Source organism: Phycodurus eques, chromosome 16 (assembly GCF_024500275.1).
Source record: "Phycodurus eques isolate BA_2022a chromosome 16, UOR_Pequ_1.1, whole genome shotgun sequence".
Lineage (NCBI taxonomy): Eukaryota > Metazoa > Chordata > Actinopteri > Syngnathiformes > Syngnathidae > Phycodurus > Phycodurus eques.
The window spans coordinates 9212326-9228833 of NC_084540.1; the positions used below are offsets into that span (position 1 = coordinate 9212326).

Consider the following 16508-nt stretch of genomic DNA (forward strand, 5'->3'; position numbering starts at 1 on the left):
ACTAGTGTCTGCGAAGACCAGGGACAAACTCCATGTGTTTTAACACTATACTTGGCCAATAAAGATTCTGATTATTGCACGTTTGACTAAGTGAATATTAAGCATCCTTTGGGCCAATCAGTATATCATTGTGGTACTACTGCTTAAATACATTGTATTTACCAAGCCCATCTTAGTCATTCCCAAATGAATTTCTCCACTGTGGGATCAAGCCTTCACCTGGATTCATTGCTTCACAACATTGTTCATTAGATGACTAACATAAAAAAAAGGATGTGTCTTAGTTTGTCACAGAACGTTTTAGAATAAAAAATAAAAAAAATAAAATAAAAAAAAAAACGAGAAAAATGGTGTGCAACACTTTATTTCCTGCCATGATCTGTGTTTTTTTTTTTTTTTCAAGACCAATCAGCAGTGGCACCACCCCAGTCAGAGGCCTGGGCAGTGGGAGCAGTGGACCAGTCCTCAGTAGTAGGCTGATTGCTCCAGTCCTCTGCAAGAGAAAAAAAACAAGAAACCACAAATTGGAAACTGATAGACTTTACACCCATTTTAAAAATCGGCCTTATCGGTATCGGACGACGATTAGCAATTTATGCTGCTCGGCTTTAATGTCATAATTCACCGATCCGATCAATGCTCCGCAAAAGACATTTACTCCGCCTCGCCATCGTGCACAGTATATATTTGAATCCAAAAGCAAGTTTATTTTTAGCCTTGTCACGTGTATTCTGACGCAGACTTGTAAATATCTGACGGGCAATAGTTATTTATTTAAAAAAAATAAAAAAATAAAAACGTCGGCGGCGTGGAACAGACAACACGTAATGCCGGGATCAGACAAGACAAATTAGCTCTTTCACGACTGTACTATGTCAGACTACTGCAATAAAATATTGTATTCTGATACCACCGCATCCCATTTTTTACGATCAGTGGGCTTTATCTTGTCAACTCAAATGAGACCTGATAAACCAGTTACCGTGGCGACAAGAGTGGATCACGTCGACTATTAAAAAACAAAATGGGGAAAACGTGTTTGTGGTCACCGGTGCTCAAGACAGGACATTCGTTTAAGGCTTGCTTGAGGTATATTCACGTACACCTTGCAAACAGGCAACAAAAAGTTATGTAGCCTAGCAAGCTACTGCTAGCACAAACGGTTTGACGTAAACATGACATTGTAAATAGATTTTTTTAGCAATTAGGTACACAAGTATATACAGTAAATGAACAGGTAATTTAAATAGACATTCCTCTATCATGTGATCGGAGATAAAAAATAAAAAAATTAAGCCGCTGATCGGTCCCAAAAATCCTGATCGTGTAAAGTCTAGAAACTGATTCATTTAAAATGACAATTCTCACCTGAAAAGACTTCAGTGGGCTTTACAGCTGTTGGAGCACCTGGTAGGGGAGAGGGGGTAGAAAACATTCAATACCTGGATTAGCATGAAAAGTGAAACTGAAGCGATCCTACCTGCTGGAAACTGTTGAATGGGCACAGATGGGACCGCAACACCCTCAGACCAGTCGGCAACCTCAGGCTGGGCAAACTCTGCAGCAGGGGCAGTCCATTCACCCTGGAACTCCTCCTTTCCAACAGCCTTCTCAGCAGCAGCCTGCTCCTCCTTCTCAATCTACAGTTTAAAACGCCTCATTAATAGGTAGATTTGGTGTTTAGCCTCTGCATTACCATCTGTGTTATAACAACACTGACCTCTTCAGGATCTCTGTAGAAGTACAGATCAGGCATGACCTCCCAAGGGTGCTCTCTGGAAATTGTGCCTCTCATTCGGAGAACCTCCCGGGCCAACATCCACCACATCAGACCCACAGAGTGGTGACCCTGAAACAGACATGTTATTAGAAAACAAACTTCTGCATTGAAACAAGGTGTCAAGTTATTGCATACTACGACTCACTTTGTTGTTACAGGGGATGGCAATGTCCACATATCTAAGTGGAGAGTCAGTGTTGCACAGAGCAATGGAGGGGATGTTCACATAGGAGGCCTCAGTCAGTGGCTGGTGATCCGCACGAGGATCAGTCACAATCAGGAGGCGAGGCTCCCTGAAAGCTGCCTGGATCTGATTGGTGAATGTACCCGGGGTGAAACGACCATGGAAGGTGGTGGAACCAGTGGAAGAGGCAAACTTCAACACTGCTCGCTGAAAAGGAAACAAGTTGTCAACTCCAGTGGTTATGGAATTTCATCGACTTTTTTTTTTTTTTATTATTATTAAACTGGTTTACATTGTGGCTCAGGTCACCATCAAACCCCATTCATAGGACATCAGTCCTCAATGGTGTTAGCGAAACCCTGTCCAAAATTACTCTTGCACACTTCCGACACCTGAACACCAACAACAGTGCCAGGCTTTAATAGTGTGCATTTTCAAATGTACAATATCTGTTCCATCTCAACAACATGAAGAAAACAACTTTTTAGAACTGAAATTCACCTGTCCAGTGTTCCTGGAGGAGATGACACAAACATCAGCTGGGTTTTCAATGGCAACAATGGCTCTTGCAGCCAGCAGCAGCTTCTCCCAGGTCTTTTTCAGGTTAATGATGTACACACCTTATATGAACAGACAATGTTAAGATACCATGTAAAGAAAATGAGAAATTAGACAATATGCACCTTTCCATACCATCACTTTTTCTCTTGTAGACATACTGCTCCATCTGAAAGTCCAAGTTGGTACCTCCCAGATGGGTTCCTGCAGCCAGGAACTTCAGCACATCTTCCTCCTTCATTTGAAGGGCATCCAGACTTCCGGACATCGTGACCACTTTCCCCGAGTAACGAGTAAGGTGGGAGAGCTATGGAATTAAAGGAAACCGCTACATTGTGTTAAAAAAAGGAGAAATGACCAATTATGTTACGTGTAATGGTAAAGTAACACTGGCTTCAAGTCAATGACTCTCGAGGAACATTCACTCAATCCTTTGTCTTTATGTGAACTATATAGTTCACTCAATCAAAGTAAATTTTTAACATTTAGTCAATCGCTGGAGTCATTCAGGCCACAAACAATTTGAAAAAAAAATTCCTCCACAACTACAGTAAAACAAATTCAGACCACAATTTTTACATACACCAACTACATGGCACTCAAATCGAGAATTAAGCATATCGTCTCAACAATCGTACACGTTTTAATGTATTCACGACAGTGCGATGTCAATTCGAAGTCAGCCCAAAGCATGGAGTGAGCGCGTGTCACAAGCTAACTAGTTAGCTTCGAATGTTAGCATAACTAGTTAGGGCGATTTAAGAAGACTTAAGAGCGAGACGTCTAAATACGACCGTCACTATAGGTGGGTAAACGGTCGTAAGGCATTTATTTAAGTCTATGGATGGCTTTGAAGGTTTATTAGTCGAAAAATACGGTTTCCGGACTCACCACGAAACAACGCCGTATGGAAGACTACCCACACGATGGGAAAAGAGGCCGTTAGGAGGAAATGGCGTCATATTTATAGTACATTCCTAAGCTTGTGATTGGCTGGTTACTTTCAACCGGGCTTGTTGTAGTTCTAATATTTTATCGAAAGGTGGCAGTGTTTAACCCTGCGAGGGTCCAGCGAGGTGGTGCGTTGCATGACCATCCCATATTAAGAAAACAAAGATGGAAAGACCATATTAAGACAATGCTGAGACGCTGACTCCTCAGTCAAAGTCTGACCTGAGCGGCAAGTGTTTTTATTTGACAAAGATAAAGTGTTGCAGTCAACGTGACCAAAGAATGAACAGCGTGTCCTTGGTAACATGCTGAGAAACGAATCCAATCAGAGGTGATTCTAGGATCAGAGGTATATTAGGGATGCTTAGCTCCTGGCCAGGAAAGATCAATTTCAGTTTTGTACATTGTAACGCAATTTCATTACCACATTTCTGGAAAAATTAACATACAAACCGCAACAGTTTTTGGGAAAGTCTGTGACTCAACCAGCAAATCTGATCAAGGTTATTTAAATGTTGAGCCACAGCAAAAGAGGAATGGATTTGAATAATAAAATAACCAATTTCTGGGTCTAGACAATCTATTTTGATATAGCTGTACATCTACATACACATTAACAGTACACTGGTATGCATTTTGTTTCCGTTCTCTTTTTTTCTGGAGTAAACAAGCCCCATAGGCCGAGTGAGTACCAAAATGGACTTTGGACTTATTTTGGGGATTTTTTTAATTAACATTCATAGGAATTGAGTATTGTGAATACGTTTAATACATATGTGAACTATTCTTGCTCTCTGTCCTAAAACAAGATTAATGCCCAAACCCCCATGTCATGTCTGGCGCTCCACTTAGAATAACTACTAACTTCTGTCATTCCCATTCCAGCAGAGGATTGCTGTACTTTTGCTGTTAAAATATTACATTTCAACCGGAAAAGACATTTCAGGTTTTTTTTAATCCATAGCCTCTAATTTTCTTTCATCTTTAGATTTTGATCAATACAACTATAAACAGACTGAAATATATTGATGAATAAATGAGCGCTAATCAGGTCATATAGCTGAATGTGACAATGAAGAGAGTCCTCGTCTTATTTATGGCATCACTTTTATTACACTCAATAATTAGTCTCTCATTTCAAAAGCCTACACCATAGTGTATCAGTCATTTTAGATCATAGTCAATGAATTAAGAGAGCATGCATGCCCAATATGCTTCATCGAATTTATGGTTTAATGCAAAACTTCTATTTTGGGAAGTAGATCAACTTTTACCAGACAGCTCTGTGTGTTTCATCTCTTCACATTTGCTTTGTTGGACAAGACCAAGACTGACTGTATTGTGTTACAGTGATCTCAGGTCCAGAACTTAACATGCCTTGCATTTGCACAGCAGCATATCTGAGGTCATGTTTCAGGTCTTGATGGTAGGTAGACTCCTTCGGTTGAATCATTTACAGAGTTTAAGCGCAGGGTAAGAAGCACACGTCAATGTTGACATTGAATATTTGTTTTATTGTACTATAAAATATAAATACTTAGGTAGGTTTTAAAAATATATACTGGGAACATTCATTTTAAGGCATGATTGTGATATAGGACTACAAACTGTGATGGTAAAGGCAAGCAAAATAACATAATAGCTACAAGATATCAGTGTGTGGTACAGAAGTCACAGCCTTTTTCCAGAACATCGTCATGTATGTCTTACTGTAGGCTGTCTGGGCCCACTGGTGTACAACTCTTGACAAACCAAAACAAGAACTCTTACTGAGATATTTCTACACTGTGACAAATCTAAAAGCGCAGTCAAAAATACTCATTAAAAATGTAAGTATTTCTTAAACTAACCTCAGCATAACATTCTTTCTTCTAGGACGAGTTGTCTTTGTGCACATCTGCATCTCCTAATAACGACAAATACTGTACTGTACTTGTGACACGTTAGGGCCAGCTCCACAGGTGCATTTCTCCTCGTTTTGTCACTTGACCTTATCTCTTCTTTCTTATTTGTTTCTTTCTTTTTCAAGATTTCAGCCCAATATATGCCATCATCTGCTCATAGACGGTCCACGCCATGGCGGAGATCATCGTCCTCCTAAGGCAGCGTGGCACTGCCCCTCTTAAGAAGCCCTGAAATCCATGTTCCTTGAAAAGAAGATAAAACATAAGGTGTCATATACAGGTGAATCTCATTAAATTTGAATGTCGTAGAAAATTAGTTTAATTCAAAAAATGAAACATACAGTAACCAGATTCATTTAATACATTGGAAAATACTGTACTTTTAAGGCCAATTCCTACCTAATATATATTTTAAAAGTCTTTGCGATAATTTCTTAATGTAATATTCTAACTTCTTGAGATGATGAAGTCTGTGTTTTCGTTAGCTGTACACTAAAATCATAAAAATTATGAAAACCCAACCATTAAATATTTTACTTTTTTTTTTTTTTTTTTTTTATTTGATGTACTGTACTTACAGCATAGATGTATTTGACAGCGTCTGTCGTCCTCAACTGGGGGTTCACTTGAACAAGAGTTTTGACCACATCAGCAGGCTGGGTGACGAGCGAAGCAGACACCCCTGCTAGGATCCCACAGCTGAAGTTAGCCAGAGGAGCGAAAGCAGACACGTTGATCTCTTAAATGAAGACAAATAAAGTTATCAAAACGGGCAGCCGCACATTTGTTTGTACTTGTAGTCAACAAAGTAACCCTTTATTGTTCAAGTGAGACAAGGTGCTGCACACTGTTAAAAGATAAACACGATGGAAAGTTTCCAGAAAGTGGTACAGATGTTATTTTAATAGTCTTCAATTAGAAACCCAGAAATAATGTTTCCTGTATCCATCTGAAGCAAACTGTCCTGCTTTGCTATTAACATACCGTTTGGCAAATTAGTCTTCATCTGGCTGTAGCACATAACGTATATTCCGGAGAAAGGAACGTCTCGGAGTAGGGTAGCCATCAGGCCAGAGTACAGAGCCACGGGACCTTCAGTCCGCCACACACTGCGTAGAGCCCTGGGGACACTCACATAACGGTACCTGCCACACTGAAGCAAAACCATAAATACTGTTATGGTAAAATGTATAAAGTCTGTAGAGTTCATAATATGCTGCCAAGGTCACACACACACAAAAAGCACGTAAAACTGCATGAGATGTCAACATATTGCGTATAAGACTTTATAGTACCTCAAATAAAGGATTACTATGTACACGGACCAGCCACAAAATTCTGAGCACTTACAAAATTAATATCCAATACAAGAGCGCTATCATATATACTGCTCATCTTTAAATGACACTGTCAGAGCTGTAGGAAGATAACAATATGTTCATGATTGTGGTTATAATGTGCAATGGTGTATATAATGAACATATTGATAGTTAAAAAAAATTCATACATCTCTGACAGTGTCAATTGAAAGTGAACTTAAAGGAAGAACATTTGATGCACAGTACTGTATTTTCTTTGTGTTGGATACTTATTATTGTGCAAGTGGTATAATGTCGTGGCTGTTTTGTTGGTTTATTTGGGTTTTCCATTTATTTGTGATGCTGACTCCAAAGAAAGGCCAGCCTCAACAAGGAGTTACGAGAAAAACATTCGAGCATTCACCGGATGTTATGTGAAGTAACCGGTACCATGCGCCTGACTTATTGTTAAAGGTGAAGTGTTACAGTATATTGTTTTACAGTAGTTAACCTGTTTTTTACGCTTTGACAAGTAGGAATTTTAATCAGTAAAAAGCTTAAAGTACACTGGTGATGTGATCGCCATCGCCTTTCTCATTAAGATTGAGTGTGTTATTGATTTTATTTTCATCTACTAGGGCAACATGATGGAATAGTGGTTAACATGTCTTCCTTCACATGTGTTCGAATATCGGCTCCGGAATGCCTGTGTGGAGTTTGCATGTTTTCCCCATGGTTGTGGAAGTTTTCGTTGGGTACTTCTTCCCCCACACACTCCAAAAACATGTTTGGTTAACTAAAGACAGTCAATTGTCCATAGGTGTGTGTGTGAATGGTTGTTTGTCTGTATGTGCTCTGTGATTGACTGACGACCAGTCCAGAGTAAACCCCATCTCTCATTTTAGAATTACAGTGTGCTCCCACGATATTGAAGTTCGCACCCCCTCTGAATTGCAGAGTTTTAAGCAATCATAGTTATTTTTATTTATTTATTTATTTAATTTTTTTACAGTATAGGCATGTTCCAATTCAGAGTTGCGCGCCTTGAGTGTACTACTTTGTGCTGCAACATGCCGGGTAGCACTGAGGTCTACTGGAATGCATGCAGTGTAATTAACAGCAAGAAGAAGAGGCAGAGAAGGTCTCCAACTTATCTCCAGTTATAGTTGTTGTTCCCACAGAGCAGAGCTAATATATGCCTGAGTTTTGTTGTATGCGCTGTTTGTGTGCGGGTGCTGCTCTGTGCGTTAAAGAAGCATTTTTTTGAAAGTTTATAATTTACGGCAAAATCTATGCAAATGTTTGTTAGTCCGTCCGTCTATGGTGTTCCGAAATATGTGTTAGCATTAAGCTAATGGACTTTCGTTCGATTAAATAAAATGGTTTGGTTTAACATTTTGATGTTTAAATATACAGTCTTTCATTCTCTTGTTTTTTGTGTCATTTCTACAGTACGCTTCAACTGGGAGTGACAAAAGCAGCTTGAAGCAAGCATGCTTTTCCTCCAATTTGGAGAACTGCGCGAGCAAGAGAGTGTGACCAGGTGCTAAAGACATTTCAAAAAGGGAGTTTTAATAAGTTTAAATGTGTTTAAAGCATGTGGGTGGGGTAAACTATATAACTGGTACTTAGTTTACAGTTGTAGGTAGAAGTCAACCATAGAAATCTCACTGTATTACTGCCATTTTGATGTTCCTATTTAATACTGCTCTTGTTCCTACTTCATATCGAGTCTTGATGACCGTAACAGGGAGCATGAGGACCCCAGCCACCGTCCTGGCCCCACCTCCCAGTAGCACAGAACCTAAGGCCCCCGGGCTCTTCCCCTGGAAGAAGTGCTGCTTCGATTGGTAGTAAGTGCTGAAGTAGAGTCCCACAGCAGGGATGGTCCTCATGAATGACTGGGTGAACAAAAACAGGAGCGAGTCCAGTGATCAGCATGAAAGAATTCTGTCGTGAGTATTGCCATTCTAACCGGTGTAACTCCTTTCCACAGTCCCAGCAGCCTCTCGGTCCGCACCACATTCACAAGCACTCTCATCATCCCTACGCGGGCCGGAACTGAAAGAGCAACATTCGGATAAGCGGTTAAAAAAATAAATAAATAAAATACTGCACTACGACATGTTCCTATGCGCTGCAAGTGCCATACAAAGGTCACCTCAAGTCAAAGTTACATTTTAGCCTTCATCCAGTCCATCGGGTGTAAAAACAAGGGAAGCATCACAAGACGAACATGTGCGCGTGTTTACCCTTACCCAGGCTGCGCGCAACTCTGCAACATTTGCAGACGTGTCTTGACCAAGTCGAGGGGCTGGAAAAGCAGTGTGGAGCAAGTTCCACTTAGAGCACCACACATGAAGGCTTTGACAGCTGGGTGAGCCTAAAGAGGTTGGAGGAGTGATGATTTTTATATGCACCCACAGATGAGACTGATAATTGAAGATTTGGGTTGACTAGGAGTTATATTTCTATGCATCTAGCTACATTAAAACACTTGCTGGCCACAACAATAGGTCCAATCTTATTACTGTAGATCAAGACAAGAGTTTTACAAAAAAATGATTGACACTGCAAAAGAGGCATTCATTTATACAAGCTTTTTAACTGACATATTGTATTTCAATGCTATAATACAATTATCGTTATCCACGAAGGTTCATATTTACTGTTTTGAAACCAAACTGAAACAAACATCATTATTTCTTGAAAATGTCAAATCTTGATGTCAATTTACATAACAGAATTTTTTTTTAAATGGTTAAATACTATGATGAATATCAAATATGGGTATGAAACAAATCAGCCTAAGACCAATAGCAAATATTGTTCAAGTTACTGCAAAAAGGAGTTTTGTAACAAAAAAATGCTTGTAATATCTCAACATTATTATTCATTACATTTGACAATTTCAAATTTGGTACAGAAGAATCATGGAAGTTGACGCACAGGATCTGCTTACGCGGGCCCCATAAAATGATGTGGCAGGCCGGATCAGGCCCTGGGCCTCGAGTTTGACACGTGGTCTTATACGTACATTTACTAAACTATGTATCTCGTGCCTTATCTGCAATTATTATGCGTTAAAATGCAGAAGATATAACCTAACCTTTAATACAGTGCTAGAAAGTGGCATGTCTCCTGCATGCATCATGACGTGTGCTAAATTCTTGATCACATTTTTCTCACTGCTATTTTGAACTAACAAACAACTAAATTAGTTAGAACGCTTGTAGTGAGCAAAAGCGTTCAACAAAAAAAAAGGCAGAGGTTTTAGTCCTAAAAGGTATATCTAATACTATGGTATCCCACTGTAATGCACAGTTTGAAAATTAGCACTGCACTTGAATATAACAAAATAAACGACTTAAGTACTGATTCAATTTAGATGTATATAAAAGTTAAACATTTTACTTCAATGCATCTTTACAAACAAACAGTTCTAAAACTTGCAATGCAAATGTATTGTACTTCAAAGTTAAATACAACTCAACTGTACTTAACAAATGTGCTGTACTGTGTGTAGTTTTATAAAAAAAAAAAAAAAAAAAAAAAAAAAAAAAAAAAAACTTTAAGCCACAGTAACATTATGCAGTTTGACCTTTAAATTAAGTGGTTCTTTGATATAAGACTAGAGCGAGCCCACATACCACTAGTGGTACTCACACTTTAAGAGCCACTGATGTAAACCATTACATTTTCACTGCTCTATAAATTGTTGACGACGCATAAGAAAATATGTTTGTAAAAACTGAAGTTAAAACATACCAATGACAGGTCCATAGTTCGTACGGGACTTGAGCGGGTTGACTAAAGTTTCTGCTCCTTTTTTGCACCTTCACTCTGCAGACGCTCTTCTTTCAGACACACTGATAGGAAACACTGATAGGTTACAGTACTTGGCGCGATCCAGTCAACCAACACAACACTCTTAGGATTTTGTCTGATGATGCCCACCAGGGTTTGACAAGTGGAGATGATATGGCACATGATCACACTCTGTTTGTGCCGGGCCGCTTTAAAACTACACACAAATTATACACAAGTCACAAGATCAACAATTTGTTTCGTTTTTTTGCTTGTGACCAGCTGACTTGACACACAGCTACTCATTAACGAACCGAAGGTCACTTAATAGGATTTGGCTCCATGTGCCCCTGTTGTGTGATTTTACCATACGACTCTTGAAATTGGTATATTTCACTGTCATGATCACGGATTTCAAAAATTCATTAAAGAAAATATCTGAGTTATCGCGACCCTAGTGAGGATAAGCGGCTCAGAAAATGGATGGATGGATGGATCGCAACACCAGTGCAGTTCTGGGGGACACTACACCTCCCCAGGTCTCCAACAATAGAGGTCCCATCCAAATCTGATGTGGCATTTCAAAATAAAAGACTCTTGAAATTGGCATATTTCACTGTCATGGACACGGATTTCAAAAATTATTTAAAAAAAAAATCTGACTTATCACAACACCAGTCCAGTTCTGGGCGACACTACTCCACCCCAGGTATCCAACAAAAGTGGTCCCACCAAAATCTGATGTCCATCCATCCATTTTCTACCGCTTATCCGAGGTCGGGTCGCGGGGCCAGTAGCTTTAGCAGGGACGCCCAGACTTCCCTCTCCCCAGCCACTTCATCCAGCTCTTCCGGGGGGGGGATCCCGATGCGTTCCCAGGCCAGCCACGAGACGTAGTCTCTCCACCGTGTCCTGGGACGTCCCTGGGGTCTCCTTCCGGTGGGACGTTCCCGGAACACCTCACCAGGGAGACGTCCGGGAGGCATCCGAATCAGATGCCCCAGCCACCTCATCTGGCTCCTCTCAATGCGGAGGAGCATCTGCTCTTCTTTGAGCTCTTCCCGAATGTGATCCCCCTTTAGTTGGAAAACACCCTCTGGTCCCCCTTCTTAAAACGGGGGACCACCACCCCAGTCTGCCAATCCAGAGGCACTGTCCCCGATGTCCACGCGATGTTGCGGAGGTGTGTCAACCAGGACAGCCCCACAACATTCAGAGCCTTTAGGAACTCCGGGCGAATCTCATCCACCCCTGGGGCCTTGCCACAGATGAGCTTTTTCACCACCTTGGTGACCTCAACCCCAGAGATAGGAGAGCCCGCCTCAGAGAACCCAGACTCTGCTTCCTCATAGGAAGGCGTGTCGGTGGAATTGAGGAGATCTTCGAAGTATTCTCCCCACCGATTCACAACGTCTCGAGTCGAGGTCAGCAGCGCCACATCCCCACTATACACAGTGTTGATGGTGCACTGCTTCCCCCTCCTGAGATGCCGGATGGTGGACCAGAATTTCCTCGAAGCTGTCCAGAAGTCTTTCTCCATGGCCTCACTGAACTCCTCCCATACCTGAGTTTTTGCTTCAGCGACCACCAAAGCTGCATTCCGCTTGGCCAGCCAGTACCCGTCAGCTGCATCAGGAGTCCCACAGGCCAAACAGGCCCGATAGGACGCCTTCTTCAGCTTGACGGCATCCCTCACCGTTGGTGTCCACCAACTGTTTTGGGGATTGCCGCCACGACAGGCACCGACTACCTTACGGCCACAGCTCCGGTCGGCCACCTCGGCAATAGAGGTGCGGAACATGGTGCACTCGGACTCAATGTCCCCCGCCTCCCCCGAGACATGGGTGAAGTTCTGCCGGAGGTGGAAGTCGAAACTCTTTCTGACAGGCAATTCTGCCAGACATTCCCAGCAGACCCTCACAATACGTTTGGGCCTGCCAGGTCGGATCGGCATCTTTCCCCACCATCGGAGCCAACTCACCACCACGTGGTGATCAGTTGACAGCTCTGCCCCTCTCTTCACCAGAGTGTCCAAGACATGCGGCCGCAAGTCCGATGACACGACCACAAGGTCGATCATCGAACTGCGACCTAGGGTGTCCTGGTGCCAAGTGCACGTGTGGGCACCCTTGTACTTGAACATGGTGTTCGTTATGGAAAATCCGTGATGAGCACAGAAGTCCAATAACAGAACAGCGCTCTGGTTCTGATTGAGGGGGCCATTCCTCCCAATCACGCCCTTCCAGGTCTCAGTGTCATTGCCCACGTGAGCATTGAAGTCCCCCAGCAGAACGAAGGAGTCCCCAGCAGAAGCGGTCTCCAGCACCCCCTCCAAGGACTCCAAAAAGGGTGGGTACTCTGAACTGCTGTTTTGGTGCATAGGCACAAACAACACCCGACGGCGGAGGGAGGCTACCCTCTCATCCACAGAGGTGAACCCCAACGTACGGGCGCCCAGCCAGGGGCCAATAAGTATACCCACACCTGCTCGGCGCCTCTCACCGTTGGTAACTCCAGAGTGGAAGAGAGTCCAACCCCTCTCGAGAGGACTGGTACCAGAGCTCAAGCCGTGTGTGGAGGCGAGCCCGACTATATCTCGTCAGAACTTCCCGACCTCGCACACCAGCTTGGGCTCTTTCCCTGCCAGAGATGGTGACATTCCACGTCCTTAGAGCCAGTTTCTGCAGCCGGGGATGGGATCACCAAGGTCCCTGCCTTCGGCCACTGCCCAGCTCACAGTGAAATATGAATATTTTAGGAGACTTTTATTTTGAAATGCCACATCAGATTTGGTCCCTCCTTGAGCTGTCCCCTTATCGAGGTGGCGGGGTTTGTGTGTCCCAATGATCCTAGGAGCTAATTTGTCAGGGGCTTTATGCAAACAGGTCCGAGGTGAGGGACCAGACAAAGCACAGCTCCAAAAACCCCTATGATGACAAACAATTCACACTGCACCCGACCGCGATGGCCCCTCCCACAGTTGGTGAGCCCATGGGAAGGGGGACCCCTGTTACCCTTTCGGGCTCTACCCGGCCAGGCCCCATGGGCGCTCACCTTCGAGCCCCACCTCCAGGCATGGCTCCAGAGGTGACCCACATCCCACAAGGGAAAACGTCTTCCTGAATTGTTTGTCATCATCGGGGTTTTTGGAGCTGTGCTTTGTCTGGTCCCTCACCTAGGACCTGTTTGCATAAAGCCCCAGACAAATTAGCTCCTAGGATCATTGGGACACACAAACCCCTCCACTATGATAAGGGGACAGCTCAAGGAGGGGCCAAATTTGATGTGGCATTTCAAAATAAAAGTCTCCTGAAATATTCATATTTCACTGTCACTGCCACTGATTTAAAACATCCATCCATCCATCCATCCATTTTCTGAGCCGCTTCTCCTCACTAGAGCCTATCCCAGCTATCATCAGGCAGGAGGCGGGGTACACCCTGAACTGGTTGCCAGCCAATCGTCTTTTATTTTGTAATGCCACATCAGATTTGGGTGGGACCAATTGTGTTGGAGACCTGGAGTGGTGTAGTGTCCCCCAGAACTGGACTGGTGTTGCGATAAGTCTCAGATTTTTTAAAAATAATTTTTGAAATCCGTGATCATGACAGTGAAATATACCAATTTCAAGAGTCTTTTATTTTGAAATGCCACATCAGATTTGGATGGGACCTCTGCACTGGTGTTGCGATCCATCCATCCATTTTCTGAGCCACTTATCCTCACTAGGGTCGCGATAACTCAGATATTTTCTTTAATGAATTTTTGAAATCCGTGATCATGACAGTGAAATATACCAATTTCAAGAGTCGTATGGTAAAATCACACAACAGGGGCACATGGAGCCAAATCCTATTAAGTGACCTTGAACCAACTCATTAAAAAGATTTAACAGATGTTTTCAGTCAGGGGTAATGACAGCAAAATATGCAGTTTTCAGAGATTTTTATTTTGAAATACAATATCAGATCTTCATCAAACCTCTTTTCGTGGAGTCCTTGGTGGTCTGTCACACAGATCTGGACTTGTCTTGCGATACCAATGGGATTATGTTGGGTTGGCTTTGGCTTAGTAGGTAGAACAGGTTCGAATCCCTGCTACGACTGTCCGCCTGTCGAAGTGTCCTTGGGCAAGACACTGAACCCTAATTTGCTCCCAGTGGGCCTGGCAGTCCCTTGCATGGCAGCAGTCACCCATTGGTTTATGAATGTGTGTGTGTGTGTGTGTGTGTGAATGTGAAGTTTTTTAAAGCGCTTTGGGCACTGTGATGATGTAGATAAAGTGCTATATAAGTGCAGTCCATTACCATTTATTTTTCCTAAGATATCAAATAAAGTACATTTTTAAATGTATGTATGCCATGTATATATGTAACGTATTTCAAGATTCAAATTAACTTTGATGGTTGCGTTCCTAAAACCAAGAGCAGTGACGTCCGTATTATTGGGAAGCTTTTATTTTGAAGGTGGCTTCGGCGCGCGTTGGCGACTTATTACCGTAATGCCTAGTATGAACAAAATTAGGGGCGGCTGGCTTGGCTGCTATTTTACGAGTGGAGGCTGGCCTGACCGCAGTCGAAAAACGTGTCGGAATAACAATTTTAAAAAATAAATAAAGGTAGGATAACGTGTGTGAATGGGTCACCGTTATTGGGTGTCATTCGATAATTGCGGTCGATGTAACGTAACGGTTCGGGATACATAGATTTAGGATTAATTATAGAGACATACTTTAGCTATCTCCTTGGGGAAATTCAGTCGTCCTTCCAACAGCACGCATAGCTCACTTAGACATGAAAAGTGCACACAATAAAAACAACATAGTTTAAAACTAAAAATAAGTTAAAAACGATGAACGAATGAGTATTACAGAGAGCAATAATATTTACCATGTGCAAAACAGGCGGTTATTACTCAAATTAGCCACATGATAAAAGTATATAAACAGGACCACACAATCCTGATTATTCTACATTAGATAATTCATAAGGAATGGCTATTATCCTCATAAAACGAACTTGGTTTACTAAAAAAATATCCTGTACATACCTTGTCAAGTTGTGCCCTTTGAGTCGCCGTTTGTTTTCCCTATCTTTCGCACGGCATACATATATAGTCTTAGAAGACCCTTGTTTCCCCGACAGTAATAATGAAATAGAAACAGACCTTGGTGCTGTAATAACGAAACTTAAAGACAGACAGGTGCCGCAAGAGCTCAGCGCTGAGCAGAAGTGTTCCGTGTATGAAAAGAGCCGGTTCTTGATTAGGGCGGTCCCGTGCTGATGTCACCGAATTGATACGACACGCCCCTTTTTAAGATGCGTGCCTATGGCGCGTTAAGCTAAGAGGGTCAAAGTCGTCCTGCGCATCCCATGCGTGTGGGCGCCAAGAAAACCGAAAGAACCAGGATGCCTGCCCGGCACATTTTGCTGCATACGCTGCACACAACCACAACAAGGGAACTGGGAATAACTATTCACAGGTAAAAAAACAAAATAAATGAAAAAAAAAAACAGGGAAAAAAAGAATCTTCTGTATTGTTAGCACATGCTTTGACATTTACAAAAAAAAGTAAACTTCATCAAAATAGTTTGAGAAATTAGAAAATTACGACTTAATTTCAGTGTCCATGCATTGCCTTTGATGGGAACGGCAGCCCATCCAACATGGCCGCCACGTTGGCACGTCGGTTAATGAAGCTGCGACAGCGCGCTGGCGTATCCAGTCTTCTCTCCATAATGTGCTGGGTGTTACCGGAAAGACACGCCCATTCACGAAAACGTAGTTTTTATTGGCACTCCGAAAGCTGCGTCAAGTACGTATTGCACTACGGCACTTGAAAACATCCGGCAGCGAAATAATCAGAGCAGTATCGGTCAGTAGGGGAGCACTTGTATAAACGTAGGCCACCGCTCGTAATCTTTATTGGTAGACCGCTATAGTTGCGTTAAAGGGTTACACAAAAATCTAGCATTTTCTTTATAAAAGAGAAAAAAAACGGTTGAACGTTTGTCAGATGTCAAATTA

At 42.4% G+C, this 16508-nt stretch overlaps 2 protein-coding genes across 5 annotated transcripts; both read right to left on the reverse strand.

The window, feature by feature from the left end:
• Positions 1–348: 348 nt before the first annotated feature.
• Positions 349–3461, reverse strand: rpsa (ribosomal protein SA). Its single transcript, XM_061701402.1, has 8 exons — positions 3414–3461; positions 2658–2829; positions 2466–2584; positions 1926–2171; positions 1721–1849; positions 1481–1640; positions 1369–1407; positions 349–493 (listed from the first exon to the last, which is right to left on the reverse strand). Exons 2-8 carry the CDS (start codon positions 2788–2790, stop codon positions 399–401), a joined length of 921 nt encoding a protein of 306 aa, XP_061557386.1. The 5' UTR covers positions 2791–2829; positions 3414–3461; the 3' UTR covers positions 349–398.
• A 1247-nt stretch (positions 3462–4708) lies between these two features.
• Positions 4709–15948, reverse strand: LOC133415398 (mitochondrial glycine transporter A-like). 4 transcript variants are annotated; one of them, XM_061701427.1, is made up of 7 exons: positions 15531–15948; positions 10444–10544; positions 8651–9058; positions 8397–8576; positions 6362–6530; positions 5956–6116; positions 4709–5620 (listed from the first exon to the last, which is right to left on the reverse strand). In XM_061701427.1, exons 3-7 carry the CDS (start codon positions 8717–8719, stop codon positions 5498–5500), a joined length of 702 nt encoding a protein of 233 aa, XP_061557411.1. In that variant the 5' UTR covers positions 8720–9058; positions 10444–10544; positions 15531–15948; the 3' UTR covers positions 4709–5497. The 4 variants fall into 4 exon arrangements, with proteins under 4 accessions (XP_061557411.1, XP_061557413.1, XP_061557410.1 ...); XM_061701429.1 differs by having other exon boundaries at positions 8934–9058; positions 14464–15948; XM_061701426.1 differs by having other exon boundaries at positions 14464–15948.
• Between the last annotated feature and the right edge of the window lie 560 nt (positions 15949–16508).

Coding starts and splice junctions, on each gene's coding strand:
- rpsa (XM_061701402.1), bottom strand. CDS start 2,790: ATGTCCGGAAGTCTGGATGCCCTTCAAATGAAGGAGGAAGATGTGCTG. Junction 2,585..2,657: donor CTACAAGAGAAAAAGTGATG/GTATGGAAAGGT, acceptor TGTTCATATAAG/GTGTGTACATCATTAACCTG. Junction 1,408..1,480: donor CATTCAACAGTTTCCAGCAG/GTAGGATCGCTT, acceptor CTCCCCTACCAG/GTGCTCCAACAGCTGTAAAG.
- LOC133415398 (XM_061701428.1), bottom strand. CDS start 8,719: ATGATGAGAGTGCTTGTGAATGTGGTGCGGACCGAGAGGCTGCTGGGA. Junction 6,531..8,396: donor TCATCAAGACTCGATATGAA/GTAGGAACAAGA, acceptor GTTTTGCTTCAG/TGTGGCAGGTACCGTTATGT. Junction 5,621..5,955: donor CTGTCAAATACATCTATGCT/GTAAGTACAGTA, acceptor CTTCTTTTCAAG/GAACATGGATTTCAGGGCTT.